General features: G+C 44.8%; 1 protein-coding gene across 1 annotated transcript in view; it reads right to left on the bottom strand.

Annotated features, from left to right (window-relative positions):
• Positions 1–282: 282 nt before the first annotated feature.
• Positions 283–21,467, bottom strand: part of LOC308107732 (seizure protein 6 homolog) — a gene marked incomplete at both ends in the record, with an annotated part of 135,965 nt that continues 114,780 nt past the window's right edge. Inside the window, 3 exons of the mRNA XM_080460220.1 lie at positions 283–292; positions 1,972–2,077; positions 4,018–4,050. Coding sequence (XP_080316346.1) covers positions 283–292; positions 1,972–2,077; positions 4,018–4,050 — 149 coding nt within the window. The remainder of the gene's footprint in view (positions 293–1,971; positions 2,078–4,017; positions 4,051–21,467) is intronic.

Genomic DNA, 21,467 nt, shown 5'->3' with positions numbered 1-21,467 from the left:
TAACAATACAAAACTCTCAAAGATTGTGTTATTCCTCATCAGACTGGAATAGTAACATTTCTGTAATGCGCTTTATTTTAAAGGTAATGAGCAACTGTCCTGGGCATGACATTAACTTTGACTCAGAGTGGCAGCACCTGTTTAGGGTGCCAGCTATGGCTCAAATAGTCCCACTGCTTGGTGGGTGGTTTTGGATTGTCTAAAGGCTAAAGGAGTAACTGCTCACAGATAATCAGAAGTTGGAGTCCCATAGGCAGCCTTGTGGAAAATCCTGTCACTATCCTAGCAACTCCTGCAACACAACAGAAACCAGAACATAATGGCCTCGTCATTCCTCCTCCTCTTCTGTTGTGTGGAGCATGCTGGCATGCTGAGTGGGCTACAAATTGCCTTCCAAGGACCTCAAGCCCCGGCTAGCATCAATTGTGCCACCACCCTTCCTAAGGTTCTCAGAAACCTTCCAGAATATGTACAAAGCACCTACTGCCTCAGCCTCTGCTACAGAAACACAAAACATCCCGAGAGACATTGCTTGGCATGTCGAGAGACAGCATTCATCGTGCTGCTATGGACACCTTCGGGAAGCAGAGAAGAGGTCCTCTGACTGGTTTGAGGCAAAGCCCACACAGATGATTCCCATTATAGAGGCAAAATGATCTGCCTTGACTTTGTACAAGCAATTACCTTCTTGCCTGATCTGCTGAAGCACAGTCTTTCGACTGTTGCCGCCCCACTGCACCATATGACCACCATGTACAGTGATGTGCTATATCTCCATCATACTTGCATTGATGGCTGACTTTTCAACATTGAAGGCCAAGAGGAAGATCTGCAGGGTTCTCATCAGAGACTGGCTCTTTGCAGATGATGCTGCAGTTCTAGCTCATTCAGCACAACACCTTCAGGCTCTGTTGGATTGCTTTTCCCTCACCAGTAATTAACTTGGCCTTTCTAACAAAGAACCAACATTCTCTGCTGAGGCATGCCATCTTCTCTCTCCATCTTCATTGACAACACAAAGGTTGAAGTTGTCTACCGCTTTAACTATCTTGGCTCTACTGTGACGGACAACCTCTCCCTAGATGCCGAGTTTTACATCAGGTTGGGGAAAGCAGCTACAACGGTTGGCCGTTTCACTTCTAGAATATGGAACAACTCGAAGCTGACCACTTTAACCCAGATGTCCACCTATAACGCCTGCGTGATCAACACTCTCCTCCTGTATTGGAGCGAGTCCTGGCCTTCCTACTCAAGGCAAGAGAAGAGGCTTGACCTATTCCACCTGAGAAGCCTCAGGATTCTGGGTTACACCTGGCAAGATCATGCCACAATTGCTGATGTACTATCTTGGGCTGATCTCCCTAGCAGGTACTTTTTCTTTTTCAAGTTTTTTTTTTTTTAGCAGGTCTCTAATGAGACAGCGCAGATTGCGTTGGCTGGGCCACATTCGAAGAATGGGTGATGGCCATATCCCAAAAGACAGGCAGGCGCCCAATTGGCTGTCTCTGTCTGTGCTTCAAAGAATTAGTCTATAGAGACCTAGTAGGAATGAAGAGCGACGTTGACTCCTGGGAGCAGCTGGCTGATGATCAGGCCAAATGGAGAGCCGAACAGGGCCTTTGAGGCGAGATGCCATGAGCTTGCTGCTGAAAGGCGCCACATGCACAAAACCCCCCAAAACACTCATCAGTGTGCTCTGTGTGACAGACAAGGCCTTTCCCAAATAGAGCTCCACAACTACAATAACGATTCTCCAGTAGCCTCACCACCTAACTATTTTTTAATTCTTTCAGTTATTTTTATTTTTTCAGTATTCTACTTTTTATCTCTGTTTTATGCACTTTAAGGATGCTAAAACCCATGGTTAATTTTGACCAAAGTGAGCCAAGTAATGAGCAACTGAGTAAATCAGTATTGTGCACATTAAACCAAACACATTTTGATTTCTCATATATTCCAGTGGCTACCTACTTTGAAAAGCGGGTGATCCCAATAATAAGGATGAGGAGCAGGGCGACGGGGAGAAGAACAGCTAATGCCACATGTGCTCCCTCCATCATGAGGTCTGCAGAAGATGCTGTTGAAAAAGATTCATCATGTACAGTAAACGTCTTCATGCTAGTTTTTTCTTAAAATATTTGAAATCATTTAGTGTTTGTACTTTACAACTCATGTCAAACATCAACAGAAAGGTCATCTGTTAAGTTTTGAGGGGACTCATCAAAAATGGGGACTTTAATTTTACAAGCCAGCTCACCCCTGACCTAGATAAACATTTAATATCCAGTTTGAAGTCAAAATTGTAATTTAAGACTTTTGAGCTTTTATTTAGAAAGTCCGGACATGCAGGTTAAGGTATTGCGTAATCCTGGGTGTGAATGATGAAACAGTGTTCTGACCACCTGCAGTTAGTGATGTCATCAGTGTGCGGAGAGGACAGATATTATCTACATATTTTGAAAATAACTCCTCAGAATCCACAGTTTTTGGGCATATATTTTCATAAAATTATCATTTCTTGAGAGGAAAATGTGTTGTCTTTCAGTCTGTGTGGGTTTCGAAGTAATCAGACATAAACTTTAGACACTTTGACTCAGACGTACGATTTTGATTCATCTGACTCAATGATAAATGTGGCTTGAAATTGTGGGACCAAAAAAAAAATAACTGCATTTTTCACTCTCGTCAAAAAGGTCATGTTTTATGGTATTTTCTCCTCATGTGTTACATCGTCTTGTTCGGCAGGTTCTTTTCGCTCTTCTGATCTGCTCTCTTTTTTGATCAGAGTCACTGTTTAGCCACAGTCGCCACAGGTGTTCTGTCACAGCTGTTTTTGAGGAGACATTTTGGTTTTCCCATGTATTTGAATGAGAGGAGGGAGGCAGCATCAGCATTGGAACTGTGACGGCTGATAAAAATGAAACCGCTTGACTAATCAAAAAGTTGAAAAGAATTATCGAGCAGGAGAGTCTCCTCTGTCATTTAATAGTGTTTTGAAGCCAATACAATATTCACCCTCAGAGGAGATAGTGTTTGCGTGAGGGCTTTTTTAGAGTGAAAATCTTATTTTGTAAGACAAATTGCGAACTTCCTGTTGGATTTAGGTTAGGGGTATCGGCACGTGAGTTTTAGGTCTTGATGAGACGAACAATTGAGTTTTGGTTTGATCTCCCTCCGATATTCCTACGGGCCGGGGTGGCCATTTTAATGTTTCTAGGTGGCACTGGAGAGCACATTTTGGCACTCTGGGGGTTAATTTTTACATTTCCTTAAGTTTTTCACCAGTCTTGATGAGCGTGCCAACTTTGGTGAGTTTTTTTAGCGTGTTTAGTGGCTTAAAAAAATAATAACAAACATTACAAATACAATAGGGTCCTGGCCTTTCGTACTCGGTCCCTAATAAACATTACAAAAAGACAGGGATCCTGCCCTTTCGGGCTCGGTTCCTAAAAAAGTATAATCATGATTATGGGAGTACAGTATATTATTCAAAATATGACAAATAAATACTGATACATTTTGGTCTTAATATGTGATCTTGGACCATATCCAAATATACATACATAAATTACCTTAAATTTACATACCATATAGTTCCCAATAGACGCGCCTTCTGTGCGGTTTGCTTTGACTTAATGATATATTATCTCTTCATGGGACTTTTTTTCTTCTTTGTGTTTGGTGAACCTATTTGCTGTAATTCTCTAATAAGTTTGAAAACCTCCATCAATGCGTCACATTTAATTATATGTGGGGATTCAGCACTAGTTGATCACCCTCAACACACAGGGAAATAAAAGCGCAGTCTATTAAACTAGGATGTGATAAATGTGTATCCAACTGTGTAATCTCAGGAATATAAGCTAAAAAACTGCATCCAAGAAAAATTAGAGCTTCTTCTTGATGGTGAAAATGTCACTGGATACTGGATGAAAGGTTTTCATAGAGCAGCAGCAGTACTGAATGTACTGAATGTAAAGTGTGTGTGCAACTAGAAATAACTCTGGAAAACCTTACCATCTAATCTGTAGTCATACTCTGCTGGGTGGGCTGAGAATAATGCAGAAAAAAGAGCTGTTAGACCACCAAAAATGAGAAAAAAATCCCAATATGAAATCTGTGCAACACACTTGGGAGAATGAGTCAGGGTAACGAAACATTTTGTCTGACTCAAAATTTTACTTCTTTAACAAAAGCAGTGAAAATGTTACTGAAAAAGAGGGGGTCATTCGAAGAACGCATGATTGAAAATTCAGCATCTGTGATGATATATCAGTATATGCACTTTAGAAATTTTTCATTGCAGCAGACATGCCTCCCACTAGCAAGTTCACACACAGAGGCATGGAGTCTGACTGCCAGTTCATTGTGTTCTATTACAGTCTTTTCCAAATGTTAGCAAACTAAAATGATATGCAAAGCACGCACGCACACACGCGCACGCACACACACACACAAAAAGCCTCTTTAAGGCTTGTGTCATTCTGTCACCTCTTGTGTCCGGGCGGCTTCTCCTTTATGTGCAGTGAAGTAATTGACACTTGATGAGAGGCAGGTGCTCTGCCTCCACCTCTCTGCCACAACAATATTCTACCACCTCATTTTCAGGGAAAACACAATGCTAAACAGTAACCTGTATGCAAAACAATCTGAGCAGATAAGTACACCTTCAAGAGTCACATGGACATTCACAGGCCAGTAGGAGGAGATTGTGTCGAGTATTGTTGTTCAGTACAATATGAATCCAGAATCTGAATATTGACCTGATGATCTCCTTTTTGTCCTGCGACACAGTTGAGCTCGATAAGTTTATTCGACCTTGCAAACACAGAGCAGATAAATAATGTCAAAATTTTTTCCAATTTGTGGTATATTCCTTTTTCAGTCATATTTCTTTATTCAGAAAACTTAAATTGGAATCAAGGTACTGATTTAATTTGTGATGATGTAGATGTAGGTACATTTTTCTGTGACCGTCATGCCCTGCGCAGCTAAAGTGCTGTGAAAAAGTATTTACACCCTTCTCAAATTCTTATTTTTTGCATATTTCCTCCACTTAAATATTAAGATCATCAAACAAATGTAAATATCAGACCAAGCTAACCCAACACCAAATGCAGTATTTAAACCATGTATACCAGCCACCCAATACTGGGCTGGTGAGCTGTTGCCTCGGTAGGGGGGTCTGACGCGCTAGGCGGCTATTGTTTACCTTTTTTGCTTTGTGTCCATCAATTGAGTCCAACGCTCCGGTAAGATATAAACAATCTCTTTATTTCAGTTAAGTTCTTAAGTTCAATTCTCCAGAGCACAAACCAGAAGTATTTTCCGTTAAACTCCGCCAGAGCGGTCAAAAACCTGTGTGCCCTTCCGGGGTCAACACCTGTCTCCTCCTTCATTGCCCCAATCTATATGCGCATGACGTCAGTGACACACCCACACAGGTCAAACATTTGTACACAATCCAATATCACATTTGGCTCCTACACCATGATTATATTTATTAAGGAAAGAAAATATTCAAAGCTACCTGGCCGGGTGTGAAAAAGTAATTGCCCCCTAAACATAATAATTGGTTCGGGCCCCTCAGCAACAACAACAGAGATCAAGCGTTTTCTATAGCTGGCAATGAGTCTTTCACTTCTCTGTAGAATATTTTGGCCCACTCTTCTTTGCAGAATTGTTTTAATTGTTTCAGCAACATTGGGCGGTTTCTGAGCATGAATGGCCTTTTTAAGGTCATACCGCAGCATTTCAATCGGCTTCAAGACTGAACTTGACGAGGCTGCTCCAAAACCTTAATTTTGTGTTTTGTAGGCCATTCAGAAATGGACTTGCTGGTGTGTTTTGGATGATTGTCCTGTTGCAGAACCTAAGTGCGCTTAAGCTTGAGGTCTTGAACTGATGGCCAAATATTCTCTTTCATGATTTTCTCGTAGAGCAGAATTCATGGTTGCATCAATCACAGCAAGTCATTATGGTCCTGAAGCAGCAAAGCCCTAGACCGTCACACTCCCACCACCATGTTTGACTGTTGGTATTGTCGTGGATATTTTGTTGTTGTCGGTGCTGTTTGGAATAAAGTGTTAGAACAAGGTTTTTCTGTCAGGAGAAGTTTATTGGGGTCCCCAAGGCACAGGATCATGCAGAGTGCATTCAGCTGTCTGCAGGATAGAGTGTGCGTCTCACAAGTTGCACCTGTGAGTCTTGTTGGGATTTATGGTTGGTTATTAGCATTAAATTACTGTAAGTAATAGACTACTGAAAGTAATAAATCACTGGAAGTAATTTATGAAAAATTGAAAAAAACGGTCATTTACTCATTAACAATTCCTAAAGTAATCGAGTAATTACTTAAAAGTTAATAAATTATCAAAAATTATTTATTAATGAAAAATTATTAATTTGCATACATTTGTTATTTATGTATTAATAATAAATAGATAAACTGGAAATAGCTAATACCAAAATATCAGTCTCGTTTGTAAAAAGGTTTAATTAAGTTAGTTTATATTTCTGCGTAAAATATAACAATCTTAAATAAAAGGGAAGGTGTCAGAGCCGAGCACAGACTGTTACAAACCAGTGAATTGTCAACAATAAATACAAAATAATCACCAAGAAGCATTCAATTCAGCTAATAGGCGTTTATTAACAAAAATGTATTAATCCATCAATAATTCTGAAATCATTTCATAAATCAACACACTTAAGTATCAAACTTCATCTAACACGGAGATCTAATCTATTAAAGAGCAAACACTATGTACAAAGAGTGTGTGTGTGTGTTTGTGTGGATGGTCAGGAGTGATGAGAGTGATGGGTGTAATGACCATGCACGTCCACCAGGTGGAGGCAGACGATGGGTCAATGTGAGTGGGTGTGATGACCGCAAACGTCCACCAGGTGGAGGCAGACGTCGGCGGGTCAATGCGGTGACTGTGATGACCACTAGGGGCATGCGGCGGCGCGCAGAGGGAGAGCACAATGACTTGATGCGTTCATCAGGTGGATGTCAAGAGGGATTGCGATGACCCACGCGACCACTAGAGGTGTTTGACTCGCTCTTTCTGGGGACGCGGCGGTTGCTTAGCGGCCAGATAAACAAGACGTCCGTCGAGCACGCATGCGCGAGGACGGTCTTGGAGCGAGGCAGTCTACCGAGGGCGTAACGAACGGGCGGTTCCGTTGGCCCGGTTCTGAACACCGGAGTCCTAAGTGGAGGTCGGGACCTGCAGTTAGAACTCTTGTGATCGAAGCACGGCGAATTAACCATTGATCCTAAAACAATTAGTGAAACATTCACCATGTACTACTCACATTTATACACGTCTGAAGCTCCTAAAGACAATACTGACAAGGAATACTTCTTCAGCAATCTATTGGCACCCTCAATAAATGCGAGATATAAAACGAGGACTGAGCTCCCATTACAACAAACTGAAATTGTAAACGCTATAATGGCAATGCAAAGTGATAAAACACCTGGCCCCGACGGCTATCCAGTTGAATTCTTCAAAATATTTGCTGTCAACAATTTTACTTGATATGTTCAATGACTCACTGTCTCGTGGGTCACTGCCTGAAACATTGTCTGAAGCATCAATTAGTCTCCTACTCAAACTAGGCAAAGATGACACAGAATGCAGTTCGTATCATCCCATCTCTCTTTTAAACAGTGACGCTCAGAAACAACAATGTGTGATGTAATCTCTGACGACCAAACAGGTTTTATTTCTGGACGACACTCATTTACAAATATTCGACGACTCCTAAATATAATTTACTTTCCTGCATCTAGTGCGATTGTTATTTCATTAGATATAGAGAAAGCTTTTGACCAGGTAGAATGGGAATATTTATTTAATTTGGCTATGGCCCCTATTTTATTTTGTGCATTAAACTTTTATACACGTCACCCAAAGCCTCAGTAATTACAAACGATAAAAGCTCCGTATTTTTATTTATCAAGAGGAAGTCGTCAAGGATGCCCAATAAGCCCATTGCTATTTGCCCTAGCCATGGAGCCTTTGTCCATTACACTGAGGTCACTATCCTCAATAAGTGGGATTCACAGAAAAGGAGTAGAAAATAGATTATCTTTATATGCTGATGACGTTTTACTGTATCTGACCCTATTCAAAGCATTCCCCATGTTATTCACTTGTTGGAGAGATTCTGTAAATTTTCTGGAGCGAGTGCTTTCCCGTCAATGATTTGGCCCTTTAAATACAGGACAATGTTTTACCGTTGAAAATGTCTCAAACCGGCTTCAAATATCTGGGTATTTATATTCCAAAAGATATGCAAAAACTATACCAAGAAAACTCCCTCCCTCTGCTTGAGAATGTTAAACTAGATCTAAAGAAATGGAAAACAATCTGCTTCTGTTTGGCTGGCAAGGTTAATTGTATTAAAATGTCTGTACTTCCAAAATTCCTGTACTTGTTTCAAAGTATTCCACTTTATCTTCTAAATGCTATGGCTGCTATATTTGGCATCACAGATAAAAATACTTCTATATCGAGGTACTCAGAGGGTGCAAAGATACATTTTATTCTATCTGGGATCCCATCTTGACTCAATTAGGCAAACTCAGAACTTTACCTGAGACTACTTGAACTCTTCAACCATTCCATTTACTCTCAAAAATCATGGCTGCATGCATTTAAAATCATCCACTTACTCAAAGTCTTTTCTTTTTTGTATTCACTTACCATGTCTTATATAACTGGTTGTGATTTCTATTGGGTGTACCTTGTGTTCAAAGGAGTGGGGGGGATTTGTCTGTTTGTTGAGTTGTGTATACACATACAAATGGAAATATAGAACTCAACATATGTAAAGTATTGCTGCATCTCACTGTTTCCAAATAGAAAATTTATATGGAAAAAGGCACTGGGATGGAGGACGTTCTTGGGGCCGTGACGTCACAGTCCGAGGCATCCATCTCCACCACAAACTGTCCCTCCCAGTCCGGTTGGACCAACACCGGAGCAGAAGTGAACAGCTTCTTCAGTTGGAGGAACGCTGACTCCACTTCTTTGGTCCAGGAGAAGAGGCGGATGGTGGAGGTCAGCCGGGTCAGAGGCAGAGAGCGACTTGGCTGTAGTTCCAGATGAACCGGCAGTAAAAATTGGCAAAGCCCAAGAATCGCTGCAACTCCTTCCGGGTGGAAGTGGTAGGCCACTTCAACACAGCTCTCACACCTTCTCAGGGTCCGTCGGGCTCTTCCTTGCTAAAAAATAAACCCCAGAAAAGGAACAGAGGTGGTGTGAAAGGAACACTTCTCCGCCTTGACATATCGTTGACATTGACATTATCGTTGACTTGACATTTAAGTCTTTCAATTCTGTTGGTGACTCAACAAGGTTTTAAATGGTTCGTTACAATGTCATTTAGACCTCGTAGGAAGGCATCCCTGCCGGCGGAATCATTCCAAGTGACACCTGGGACCAATGTCCAAAACTCCACAGCATACTCAGCCACAGACCGGGATCACTGGCGGAGCTCCTGTAGCCGACGCACCGTGTCCCTGCTGCGGGCTACATGATCAAAAACCAATTTGAAATCCTCTAGAAACTCATCAACTACAGAAATGGAATGATGGTTCTATGTCATTCGACTGCTGGAATGCCTGAATTTGCAGAGATTCTACAAATGTGTATTGTGGGAGATGAGTTGAGCTTCGTTCGTTCGTTCATATTTTGCTTGGTATCAGGATCATTTTAGGGCCTTTCAGTTGACTCTGTCACCAGATAGAAAAGTTGAGAGATTTCTATCCACTTGTGGCCTACACAATCGGATCCAGACGTATGGTGACCCTAAAGAGAAACATCATCCTTAAAGGTATGACTTTCACATGCTACAGTGCTATTCTGTACACTTCAACAAGCCCCTATGGGCCCACAACAAAAGAGGAAAGTAACGTCGCCCGGTAAGGCGCAGCCGGGGCCTCACCCTGGAGCAAGGGAGGCTCGTATGCCAGCACCTGGTGGCCGGCCTTTGCCCGCGGGGCCCGGCCGTTTCTCTTCCTCCTGTGAGCCCACCACCCACAGAGGTAACCGTAGGGGTTGGGTGCCATGTGGATTGGTAGGCAGTCGACGGCAGGAACCTCGATGACCTGATCCCTGGACACAGAATCTGGCCTTTGCGACATGGAATGTGACCTCGCTGGGGGGGGGGGGGGGGGGGGGGGTAGAGAGATACCGTCTAGATCAGGAGTATTCAATTAAAAGTCACCGAGGTCCAGTTATTAAAATTTCCTCCAAGTAAAAGGTCCGAACCGACGTCCAGCTTGTGTCTTATAGCCCTCCCCTATGTCCACATTTTCATGTGGTTTAAACAATGTTTATTGTCAGTTTTCAATGCAGGAAAAGTTTAACCGAGTGTATAGCTAACTCTTTTACCATAAATAAAAGTAGTCCCAGGCAAATAAATTTAAGTCCTTTATTTCAGATTAAAGAAAATGTGAACCTCAGAATAAAATAAATAAAAAAGTGCAAACAGAGCCAAATAACCCCTCTTTCTCTTAAATTAAAGAGGTCCTAGCCTAAAAAAAATGAAGGCCTACTTTTCAAGTAAAAAAATTAACATCTTCAGATAACAATAAATAAAAAGAGGCTCTTTAAGGAAAAAAATGAAAACACACCATTGAACACCACCTTTTCTCTTTCAATTATTCTGTTTATCTTAATGAGAGAAATGGGAATGTGACTGCCCTGCCAGGAATTTAAATCTTGGTTGGAATGGAGTCAGTGCCATGCAGATATGTAGGTGTTCATTGGTGAGCCTAGAACGGTGCTTGTTTTTGATAATGTTCATCGTGGAAAAAGCTGACTCACAGCTGTATGTCGATCTAAACATAGTCAAGGTGTGCAGTGCTACTTTGGTCAGACCAGGGAACACACTCTCAGACACATTCTGGAGCCAAAAAGTAGCAGGGTCAGTTGCCTCAAAAGTCTCTCTTAATGCAGCATTTGCTTGCAGATCAATGAGCTCAAGCTGTAGAGATCCTGCATGTGCCCACTTGAACATCTGTGTCACCTCCTTTGAAAATCCTCTGACTTCTCTGATGAGGAAAGGATTCTGGATTAGCAGGAGGAGCTGCTGACCAAGGTTGAAGTTGTTGAACCTTTTACTGAAGTTTCCAATCAGCTTGTTTATGAAGTCAACATAGAGAGAAACATCTCTCTCACCCTGAATCTGTTCCTGCAGTTTTGGGAAGTGTTCAAGCTCTCCTTCAAGATCTTCTTTGAAAATGTCCAGCTTCCTCTGGAAAGAGCGAACAGCTGTCATCAAATCAGCAACTGAATTGTTCTGGCCCTGCAGCTTTAAATTGAGCTCATTAAGATGTGATGTAATGTCAACCAAAAAGGAAACCATATCCATCTTGTGTTCATCTTGCAGAAAAAGTGAAAACTCTGCTGCTCTCTGACTCTTGACCTGCTTTAAGAAAGCTGCTATTTCTTTTCGAACAGACCAGAAACGTCCCAGTGCATTGCCTTTACTCAGCCACCTCACATTGCTGTGCAGTAGCAGGTCATTGGCATTTGCCTCAACATCTTGCAGGAATTCTCTCAGGAGGCGATGCTGAAGGGACGAGGATGCTCTGAGGAAGTTGATGAGTTTCATCACTGTGTTCATTACTTCAGCAAAATGTTCTGATAGAGCTGCACACAGAACAGTCTGATGGATGAGACAGTGATAAGCAATAAGATCTGGGTTGTCCTCTTTCATCCGGGGCACAGCCCCCCTCTCTTTTCCCACCATGGCAGGGGCACCATCTGTGGTGACAGAGACAACCTGCTTCAGATCTATGCCCCTCTTTCTCAGCATCTCTTTTATTGCTGCATATATGTCCTCTCCTCTTGTGTGTGTTTCAAGTGGTGTTACACCCAGCAGGTCCTCACAGAGCTCCTTCTTATCTTTGTGAAAAAATCTCACATACACCAAAAGCTGGGCATTATCAGTAACATCTGTAGACTCATCAATTGCCAAAGATATGCATGGTGCACTCTGAATAGCTGCATCAAGCTGTGCCAGCACATCATCTGCTAATATTTCTGACTTTCTGGTTGCTGTTGAGGCTGACATCGGGATTTGTTAGATTTTTTCACACATCTCGTCTTTTTGTTTTCCCTCAAATAATGTCTCAGCAACAGCTTTTAAGCACTCCTTCACAACTGTCCCATCACTAAAGGTTTTTTTATGTTGCCCCAAAATCCACGATACCTTTAGAGAACATTCGTTTGCACGTTGCTGGGCTTTAAATGTATGCGTGATGAGTCGGGTAGACCTGTCGTACTGGACTTGCAGTTCAGATATTTTGCGTGCCCTCAGCTCGGACTTCAGGGGGTAATTTTGCTCAAAAGCGCTGTGCTTCGTTTCGTAGTGGCGCTTCACATTGCCACTTTTAATTAATGCCACAGTTTCGGAGCATATGAGGCAGACTGGTTTTGAACTGCTTGCCGGAAGAATGAACATAAACTTCTCCGTCCATTCCTCTTTAAAACTCCGGTTTTCCACGTCTACCTTCCTTCTTTTGGAGCAAGCCATGCTGTCTTTGACTGTCTCTTCCTCTCTGCTCTGGTGCGCTGGCCGCGCAGGGTAAACAAATGATTTGATTGGCTCAACTGAGTGAAGCTATTGTCGTATTAACTGGAGTAGCAGCGCCCGCAGTATATAGCAGCGACCGTCGGAAAAAAAATACTTCATGAAAATGATCTATTATCGTGATTTTATGGTCTTTATCGAGATTGGTCACGGGTCCGAACAGAACCATCACTCGGTCCGGATCCGGACCGCGGTCCGCCATTTGGTGATGCCTGGTCTAGATATAGTCGGGCTCACCTCCACGCACAGCTTGGACTCTGGAACCCAGCTAATCGACAGGGGCTGGACACTCTTCTGAAGTTGCCCGCGGTGAGAGGTGGCGGGCTGGCGTGGGCTTGCTTATTGCCCCATAGCTCAGCCGCCATATGTTTGAGTTCACCCCGGTGAACGAGAGGGTCACGTCCCTACGCCTTCGGGGAGGGGACAGGTCTCTTACTGTTGTCTCGGCCTACGGACCGAACAGCAGTACAAGAGTACCCGATCTTCTTGGAGGGGGACTCCGTTGTTCTACTGTGGGACTTCAACGACCATGTGGATAACGACAGTGAGACTTGGAAAGGGGTGATTGGGAGGAACGGCCTCCCCAATCTGAACCCAAGCGGTGTTCTGTTATTGGACTAATGTGCTAGTCACAGTTTGGCCATAACGAACACCATGTTCGAGCACAGGGGTGTCCATAAGTGCACTTGGCACCAGGACACCCTAGGCTGGAGGTCGATGATAGACTTTGTGGTCTTGTCATCTGATCTCCGGCCACGTGTCTTGGACAGTCGGGTGAAGAGAGGGGCAGAGCTGTCAACTGATGGTGAGTTGGATGCGCTGGACGGGGGGGAAGCCGGACAGATTCGGCAGGGCCAAACGTGTCATGAGGGTCTTTTGGGAACGCCTGGCCGAGCTCTCTGTCCGGGCAGTCTTCAACTCCCACCTCCGGGAGAGCTTCTCACGGATTCTGGGGGAGGTTGAAGACATTGAGTCCGAGTGGACCATGTCTCCACCTCCATTGTTGAAGCTGCTACTCGGAGCTGTGGTCGCAGGGTCTCTGGTGCCTGTCGTGGCGGCAACCCCCGAACCCGGGGGTGGAAACCGTAATTAAGGGATGCCGTCAAGCTGAAGAAGGAGTCCTATCGGGCGCAGCCCGAGCCGTGGTGGAGGCAAAAACTCGGGTCTGGGAGGAGGACTATCAGTCAGCCCCGAGGAAATTCTGGCAAACCGTCCGGCGCCTCAGGAGGGGGAAGCAGTTTTTCAACAACACTGTTTACAGTGGAGGTGGGGAGCTGTTGACCTGAACTGGAGATGTCGTCGGGCAGTGGAAGGAATACTTCGAGGACCTCCTCAATCCCACCATCACGTCTTCTGCTGAGGAAGCAGAGGCTGGGTTCTCAGAGGTAGACTCGTCCATTTCCCAAGCTGTAGTCACCGAGGTAGTTGCTAAGCTCCTCGGTGGCAAGGCACAGGGAATGGATGAGATTCGCCCTGAGTTCCTTAAGTCTCTGGATGTGCAGAGACTGTCATGCTTGACACGTCTCTGCAACATTGCGTGGCGGTCGGGGACAGTGCCTCTGGAGTGGCAGACCGGGGTGGTGGTCCCTCTTTTTAAGAAGAGGGATCGGAGGGTGTGTTCCAACGACAAGGGGGATCACACTCCTCAGCCTCCCCAGGAAAGTCTATTCTAGGGTACTGGAGAGGAGGATCCGGCCGTTAGTCGAACCTCGGATCCAAGAGGAACAATGCGGTTTTCCTCCTGGTCACTGAACACTGGACCAGCTCTATACTCTCCACCGGGTGCTCGAGGGTTCATGGGAGTTCGCCCAATCAGTCCATAGGTGTTTTGTGGTCCTGTTGGCTTCATCAAACCTGGACATTCAGCGTGCACTGGCGCGGTTTGTAGGCGAGTGTGACGCACCGGAGATGAGGATCAGCACCTCTAAATCTGAGGCCATGGTTCTCGACAGGAAATTGGTGATTTAACCCCTTCAGGTCAGTGGAGAGCCCTTGTCCCAAGTGGAGGAGTTCAAGTATCTCGGGGTCTTTGTTCACGAGTGGGGGAAGATGGAGCGTGAGATCGACAGGTGGATCAGTGCAGCGTCTGCGGTAATACGGTCACTGCACCGTGGTGGTGAAGAAGGAGCTAAGCCAAAAGGCGAGGCTCTCGATTTACCGGTCGATCTTCGTTCCTACCCTCACTTATGGTCATGACCGAAAGAAGGAGATCCCGGATACAAGCGGCTGAAATGCGTTTCCTCCATAGGGTGGCTGGGCGCACCCTTAGAGATAGGGTGAGGAGCTCAGTCACCAGGGAGGAGCTTGGAGTAGAGCCACTGCTCCTCCACATCGAGAGGAGCCAGTTGAGGTGGCTCGGGCATCTGAGGGACGCCTCCCGAGGGACGTGTTCCGGGCATGTCCCTCCGGAAGGAGGCCTCGGGGCAGACCCAGGTTATGCTGGAGAGACTATGTCGCTCGGCTGGCCTGGGGACACCTTGGGGTCCCACCGGAAGAGCTGGAAGAAGTGTCTGGGTTGAGGGAAGTCTGGGCATCCCTGCTTAGACTGCTGCCTCCGCGACCCGGATAAGCGGAAGAAAATGGATGGATGGATGGATGGATGGACAGTGCTATACATATTTTCTGAGATGGAGAGTTTGTGGGAAGGGTAGAAGCGAGTGGAGGGTAGACTCTTCACAAGTCACCTTTCCTTGCTTCCACTCTTCTTAACTCCTCACCCATCCTCCAAACTGCCACGACTCACGCCTGCTTTTTAGAACCATTGATTCTGTTTTAGATGCCCCACAGTCTGTGTTCTCAGAATCCTCCCCTGAAATGTGTGAAAACTTCCTGCAATTCTTCATTGACAAGGTTCTTGTCACCAGGGCCCTGATTCCAGCTCCTGGTTCTGATCCCTCTAACTCTGCTCCTTGTCCGGTTACACTTGACAAGTTTGAGCCAGTGACTTTGCAACTTTTAGGGGATGTGGTTGCACATTTGAAGCCCTCAGGTTCTCCCCGGGATGCTATCCCTCCTCATCTTTTTAAAGAAACCTTCCACAGCACAGGGCAGCTCATCCTCACTATTATTAACTGCAGCCTTTCATCTGGTGTTGTTCCTGTGCTTTTTAAACATGCAGTGGTGCAGCCCCTTCTTAAAAAACCAGGCCTTGACCAGGCTGTCTTGGCTAATTTTAGGCCCATCTCCAAGCTGCCTTTTATATCAAAGATTTTAGAGAAGGTTGTCCACGCACAGCTCAAGGACTACTTAGAGGAGCACAACATTTTAGAAGTTTTTCAGTCTGGTTTTAAACCCCTTCACAGCACAGAGTCAGCATTGCTCAGGGTTTTTAATGACATCCTCCAGGCAAATGATCGTGGTGATCATATGGTTCTGGTTCTTCTAGACCTGACTGCTGCATTCGACACCGTGGACCACAGCATCTTGGTGTCCCGGCTGCAGCACCTGGTGGGCATCCGTGGTACTGCTCTGGCCTGGTTTAAATCCTATCTGGCAGACAGAACCATGTGTGTTAGCCTTGCTGGCTTTGAATCCTCCTCTGCTCCTCTCACATATGGGGTTCCACAAGGCTCAATTCTAGGGCCCCTGCTTTTTTCCCTGTACCTTCTCCCACTGGGCTCTGTGTTCAGGAGACACGGCATCTCTTTTCACTGTTATGCGGACGACAGCCAGATTTATGTCCCACTGAATAAGAAAGATGCCCCCTCACTGGCTCCTCTCCTGCCATGCCTTGAGGACATTAAAACCTGGATGGCTTTTAACTTTTTAAGTTTTAATGAAAACAAAACTGAGGTGATGGTGTTCGGGCCCAGTGGCTCCTGTAAACCCCCTCTTTTTGACCTGGGTCCCCTGGCTCCACATGTGAAGCCAGTGGTTTTGAACCTAGGTTATAGAATGGACAGTGATTTTAAATTTGACTCTCAGATTAGGGCAGTGGTAAAGTCCAGCTTCTTCCACCTCAGAAGGCTTGCAAAGGTAAAGACCATTCTGGCACAGCAGCACTTTGAAACAGTAATCAATGCTTTTATTACATCCCGGCTGGATTACTGTTACGCACTTTATGTTGGAGTCAGCCAGTCCTCCCTTGCTCGTCTCCAGTTAGTTCAGAACGCTGCAGCCCGCCTTCTAACTGGAGCACGTAAGAGGGAGCACATAACACCCGTTCTGGTGTCTCTCCACTGGCTGCCTGTGCATTTTAGAATTCGTTTTAAGATTCTTTTATTTGTTTTTAAATCTCTGAATGGTCTTGCCCCGCCCTACCTCTCTGAGCTGCTCCACCCCTACACCCCTGCTCGGTGCCTCCGTTCAGCTGATCAGCTTCTTCTGGAGGTACCGAGGTCCAAACGAAAGCTCAGAGGGGACAGGGCCTTTTCTGTTGCAGCCCCTCTGTTGTGGAATGAGCTACCACTGCCCGTCAGACAATCCTCCTCACTGTCCACTTTTAAAACTAATCTTAAAACCCACTTTTATTCCTTGGCTTTTCACCATGTTTGAGACTCTGTCCCTGGTTTTATTGTTGCCAATCTATTGTTTGTTTATTGTATTTCACTGTTTTTACTCTTTACTGTACTTTTTTATTTTACTCTTTTATTGGAAAGCACTTTGGCCTCAGCCACAACTGTTTTAAAGTGCTGTATAAATAAAGCTGACTTGACTTGACTTGACTTGACTCTCCAGGTCTCCTCAGGCCTTCTCACTACTAACCTCCCCTCTTACCCTCCTTGTTCTCACCCTCTACCTTGCTCTCTGTGCCTCTGCTCTGTTTACCTCTCACCCTCGTCCTAGCTGTCCTGGTCTCGTCTCTACTCACCACCTTTTTGCCATTGTTCTCACTCTTCTCGCCTCTTCTCTTTACAAACCATTCTATTTATCCACCTCGCTCTATTATTCTCTTCACTACAAGCCACCTCACTCATAGCATCTTTCTATAACCTTCTCTCCTTTCTCAAAGTCCATCCTTTCTACACCAGCTGTTCTCCCTTGACTAACATTCTGTCTTCATTAACTCATCAGTTACATGCTTATACCATCTCCTGTCCGTGCAGTCTGTTTGAGTTGTGAAGTATTTAAATTACAAGACTAATACCTGTCCACTCTGTTTGTTGTGTCTCCACCTTAAGATTAGCAAAGCAGATGGCAGGACGAGTAACTTTCTCTTTGGAGGTGAAGACGATGCAAGAAAACTCATTGAATCTGGAATACCAAACACTGTGGAGGAATTTGCTTTTCAAATAAAGACTTTCTTCCAACTGACTGAGCCATTCAGACTTCAGTACAAAAACAAAGAAATGGATGATCAGTTCATGACCCTTGCATCAGCTTCAGAACTTGAAGATAAAGCTACTGTAAAAGTTGTGTACATACCTCCTGAAACCACCAGCTCTAATCCTCTCAGGAGTGATGCCAGTCGCACAATGTTAAGTACTCTTTCTGATGCCAGCACCACAACCCCAGGTACTCCTTCCAGTCTTTGCTCCTCATCACATGCAGCAAACGATTCAGACTCTTACAGCAGCAATAATACCATCATCTTGTCATCACCCGAGACCCGGTCCTGTTCTTGGCCCAAAGTCTTGCCTTGCTTCTCCTCCTGTGCTGAGATGAAGCTCCGCACCGGAAATAATGAGTTCAATGCACATGGAACTTTGCTGTCTCCAACCCCAAAAACACGTTCTGATATTCTTGAGGGTCTTGAAGAAATCATGAGGTATACAGCATATCCAAAGGATGAGCACTTAGAAGAAGTGGCCAAGGCTCTGAGACAGACCCACCCATGTCTACTGGAGAAAGGTTCTTGCAGTGGCTACTGTGCTTGGAAGCACGACTTGAAAGAGAGAAGAGTCATGCGCATTGAGTGATTCGAGTGTAACGTCATCGAGTGCAATCCAACCTGGTGGCACCCAGCTTGTAATGCAAACCTTTCCGTCCGACGGGAAGAAAAACAAAACAAAACACAGAAGAAAAAGGGAAATTAAAGATCACCCACAATGCTGGAAGAATAAACAATCGAAGATCTTCAAGCCCACTTGGACGAGTGCTACGACCGTCTCGCAATGGCCAAGACTCCACAGATCTCGCTTCCAAAAGAAGCCACCAAGAGCCGTCTCCACCCATGGGTTCCTCGCTGTCCAAACAATTCGAGGACATCCTGAACAGCATTAAACCAAGCTGTCCAGCTTCGATGCCCGGCAAGCTCTGGTCAAGGTGCTCCACCGCGAGTTTCAGGCTCTCCGGGACTCGATGGAGTTCAGCCCGCAGCAAGTGGTGGAATTGACCGCTGAGAACCAGGGACTTCGGGATGAGGTGAAGTCACTGAACAAAGGACTAACCAGGCTGACGCAGGAGAACAAGAAGATGAAGGAGTCCATCCTTAATCTCCAGAGTCGCAGCATGCGGGACAACCTCATCTTCGTGGGACTGCCCGAGCAGGCGGAGAAGGACCCCGAAACATCGTTTCTGGAATTCATGCAGGTGAGCCTGAAGCTGCCCGCCGACACCGTGAGCAAGATCACCTTCGCCCGCGTCCACCGCCTGGGAGGAAGACAACAGGACAATCAGCGCCCGCGGTCCATCGTCGCCAAGTTTGAACACTTCAAACAGAAACAGCTGATGAAGTGTCGCGGCAGGGTACTGTGAGGGACGGACTTCAGCGTCAACGACCAATTCCCGAAGGGGATCCTGGACCGCCACCGCCTGCTTTTTCCTGTGAGGAAGAAGCTCATCGCTGAGGGATCCCAAGCCGTCATCACAGTGGACAGGCTGTATGTCAACGGCCAGCTGTTTCGGGACCCCGCCGTCACTCCCTGGCTCTAGGAAAAAAAAAAAACTAAAAGAGGCATTTGTTACGTCACCGCTAAATGTCACCTATGGGTTTGAATTGGTTCTTTTTCTGTTTTTTTGTTTCTCACTTTTTTTTTTTCTCTTTCCACACCCCCTCCCTTGTTTTAATGACAATACATTTCCACTGTTTTCACCACATTAAAACCACTACATCACAATCCAACTGTCATGATATCACACACTCATATATTGGCAGACACACACTCCTATGTTTGAATAGCCAATCAGACTTCGGGATCTTAAAAACACACGCACAGATATGCGCACACACGCACACACTCACGCACGCACCCACACACATGCGGACACACACATACAAACACGCACGCATGCACACACATGCACACTCACACAGTCGCATGCACACAGTCTTTAACACTTAAACAAGCTACAGGCAGACATTGTCTTGTTACAAGAGACACACACCTACCACAGGACATCACAAATTGATTTCACCACAATTCCCTCACACATACTCAGCTTGTTATAACTCCAAGCAGAGAGGTGTAGCTATATTAATAAGCAATAAAATACAATTCTCTTGTAAAGACACAATCACAGACCCAGAGGGAAAATTTATAATTAGTCTCCAGAACATAGAGATGTGTATCGCAAACATCTATGGCCCAAATGTTGTTGACCCCTCCTTCTATCACTTCTTCACCACCCTCTCAACACACTTATAGTGGGAGGAGACCTCAACATCGCCCTCAATCCACAATTAGACAGAGTTAGTAAAGCAGCAAACACCCGACACTGGGAATCCACAGACATAGTCCAGCAGTACATGAGTGACCATGGCCTTTGCGACGCTTGGCGCACCTCTCATCCCACTCTTAAAGAGTACACCTTCTACTCAGCAGTGCACCAATGCTATTCACGGTTAGATTACTTTCTGGTGAGTAAATCAGTGATTAAAGATACCTCGGACACACTGATTCACCACATTACTATCAGTGACCTTTGACCTTTGACCTGTCACTATGACAGTTACTAATAGAACAATCACCCTCCTATCAGACAATGGAGATTTAACACATCACTGCTCAAGGATCCAGACTTCCTCACATTCTTTAAAAAACAATAGACAATCTTTTTAGAAACAAATGACCTGCCTGGTGTCTCTCCCTGTGTCCTCTGGGGGATGGCTAAAGTTGTCATGAGAGGTAAAATCATTTCTTAGTCCTCATACAAGGCCAAAAGGGAAAAAATAAAGGAAAAAGAACTGGAAGATAAAATCAAAATCATGGAGACAGCTCATGCTACCTGCAAAGATGACCGCTTATTGATGGAACTAAGGAAATTAAAAATAGAGTTGAATAAAATAATTTAACATAAAACACGAATTTCAACTGCAGAGACATGGTAATAAATCCAGCAAACTTTTAGCCAATCAATTGAAACGAAATAAAGAAAAATGTACAATCCCCCCCGGGTCCAAACTCAAAATGGTAAAATCACTTTTAACCCTCAAGAAATAAACAATACTTTTAGAGATTTTTACAAAAAACTTTACTCTTCACAAATTGACCCTTCACAAGCTGAAATCGAGAGCTTTCTGAGCACAGTTGACTTCCCAAAATGAAAAGACAAACAGATCCAAGGCCTAGAAGCTTCCAACTCAGTTGAAGAACTGCAGGAAGCTCTCCAGCACATGCCTGATGGTGAAGCTCCAGGACCTGATGGATACCCCGCTGAATTTTACAAAGAATTATGGTCTTGACTCTCCCCAATTTTTTTCAGAATAATTGAGGAGACTAAAATATCTTCAACTCTGCCCCAACATATGAACTGTGCAAATATCAGTCCTGTGTTAAAACCAATGACGAAAGTCTTCAAGGTTCAATCTTGAGAGAGGCACCAGAAAGGGGTGTCCACTCTCACCATCTCTCTTGCAATTTTTATCGAACCACTAGCAGCAGCCATCAGACAGAACAATAACATAAAAGAATAGGAACAGCAAATGTAACACATAAAATATGTCTCTATGCAGATGATGTGCTACTTTTCCT

The sequence above is a fragment of the Lipophrys pholis genome, assembly GCF_963383615.2.
Source record: "Lipophrys pholis genome assembly, chromosome: 3".
Classification (NCBI taxonomy): Eukaryota; Metazoa; Chordata; class Actinopteri; order Blenniiformes; family Blenniidae; genus Lipophrys; species Lipophrys pholis.
The sequence above is the reverse complement of the archived record's forward strand: the minus strand, read 5'-3'. Positions and strand labels throughout refer to the sequence as shown.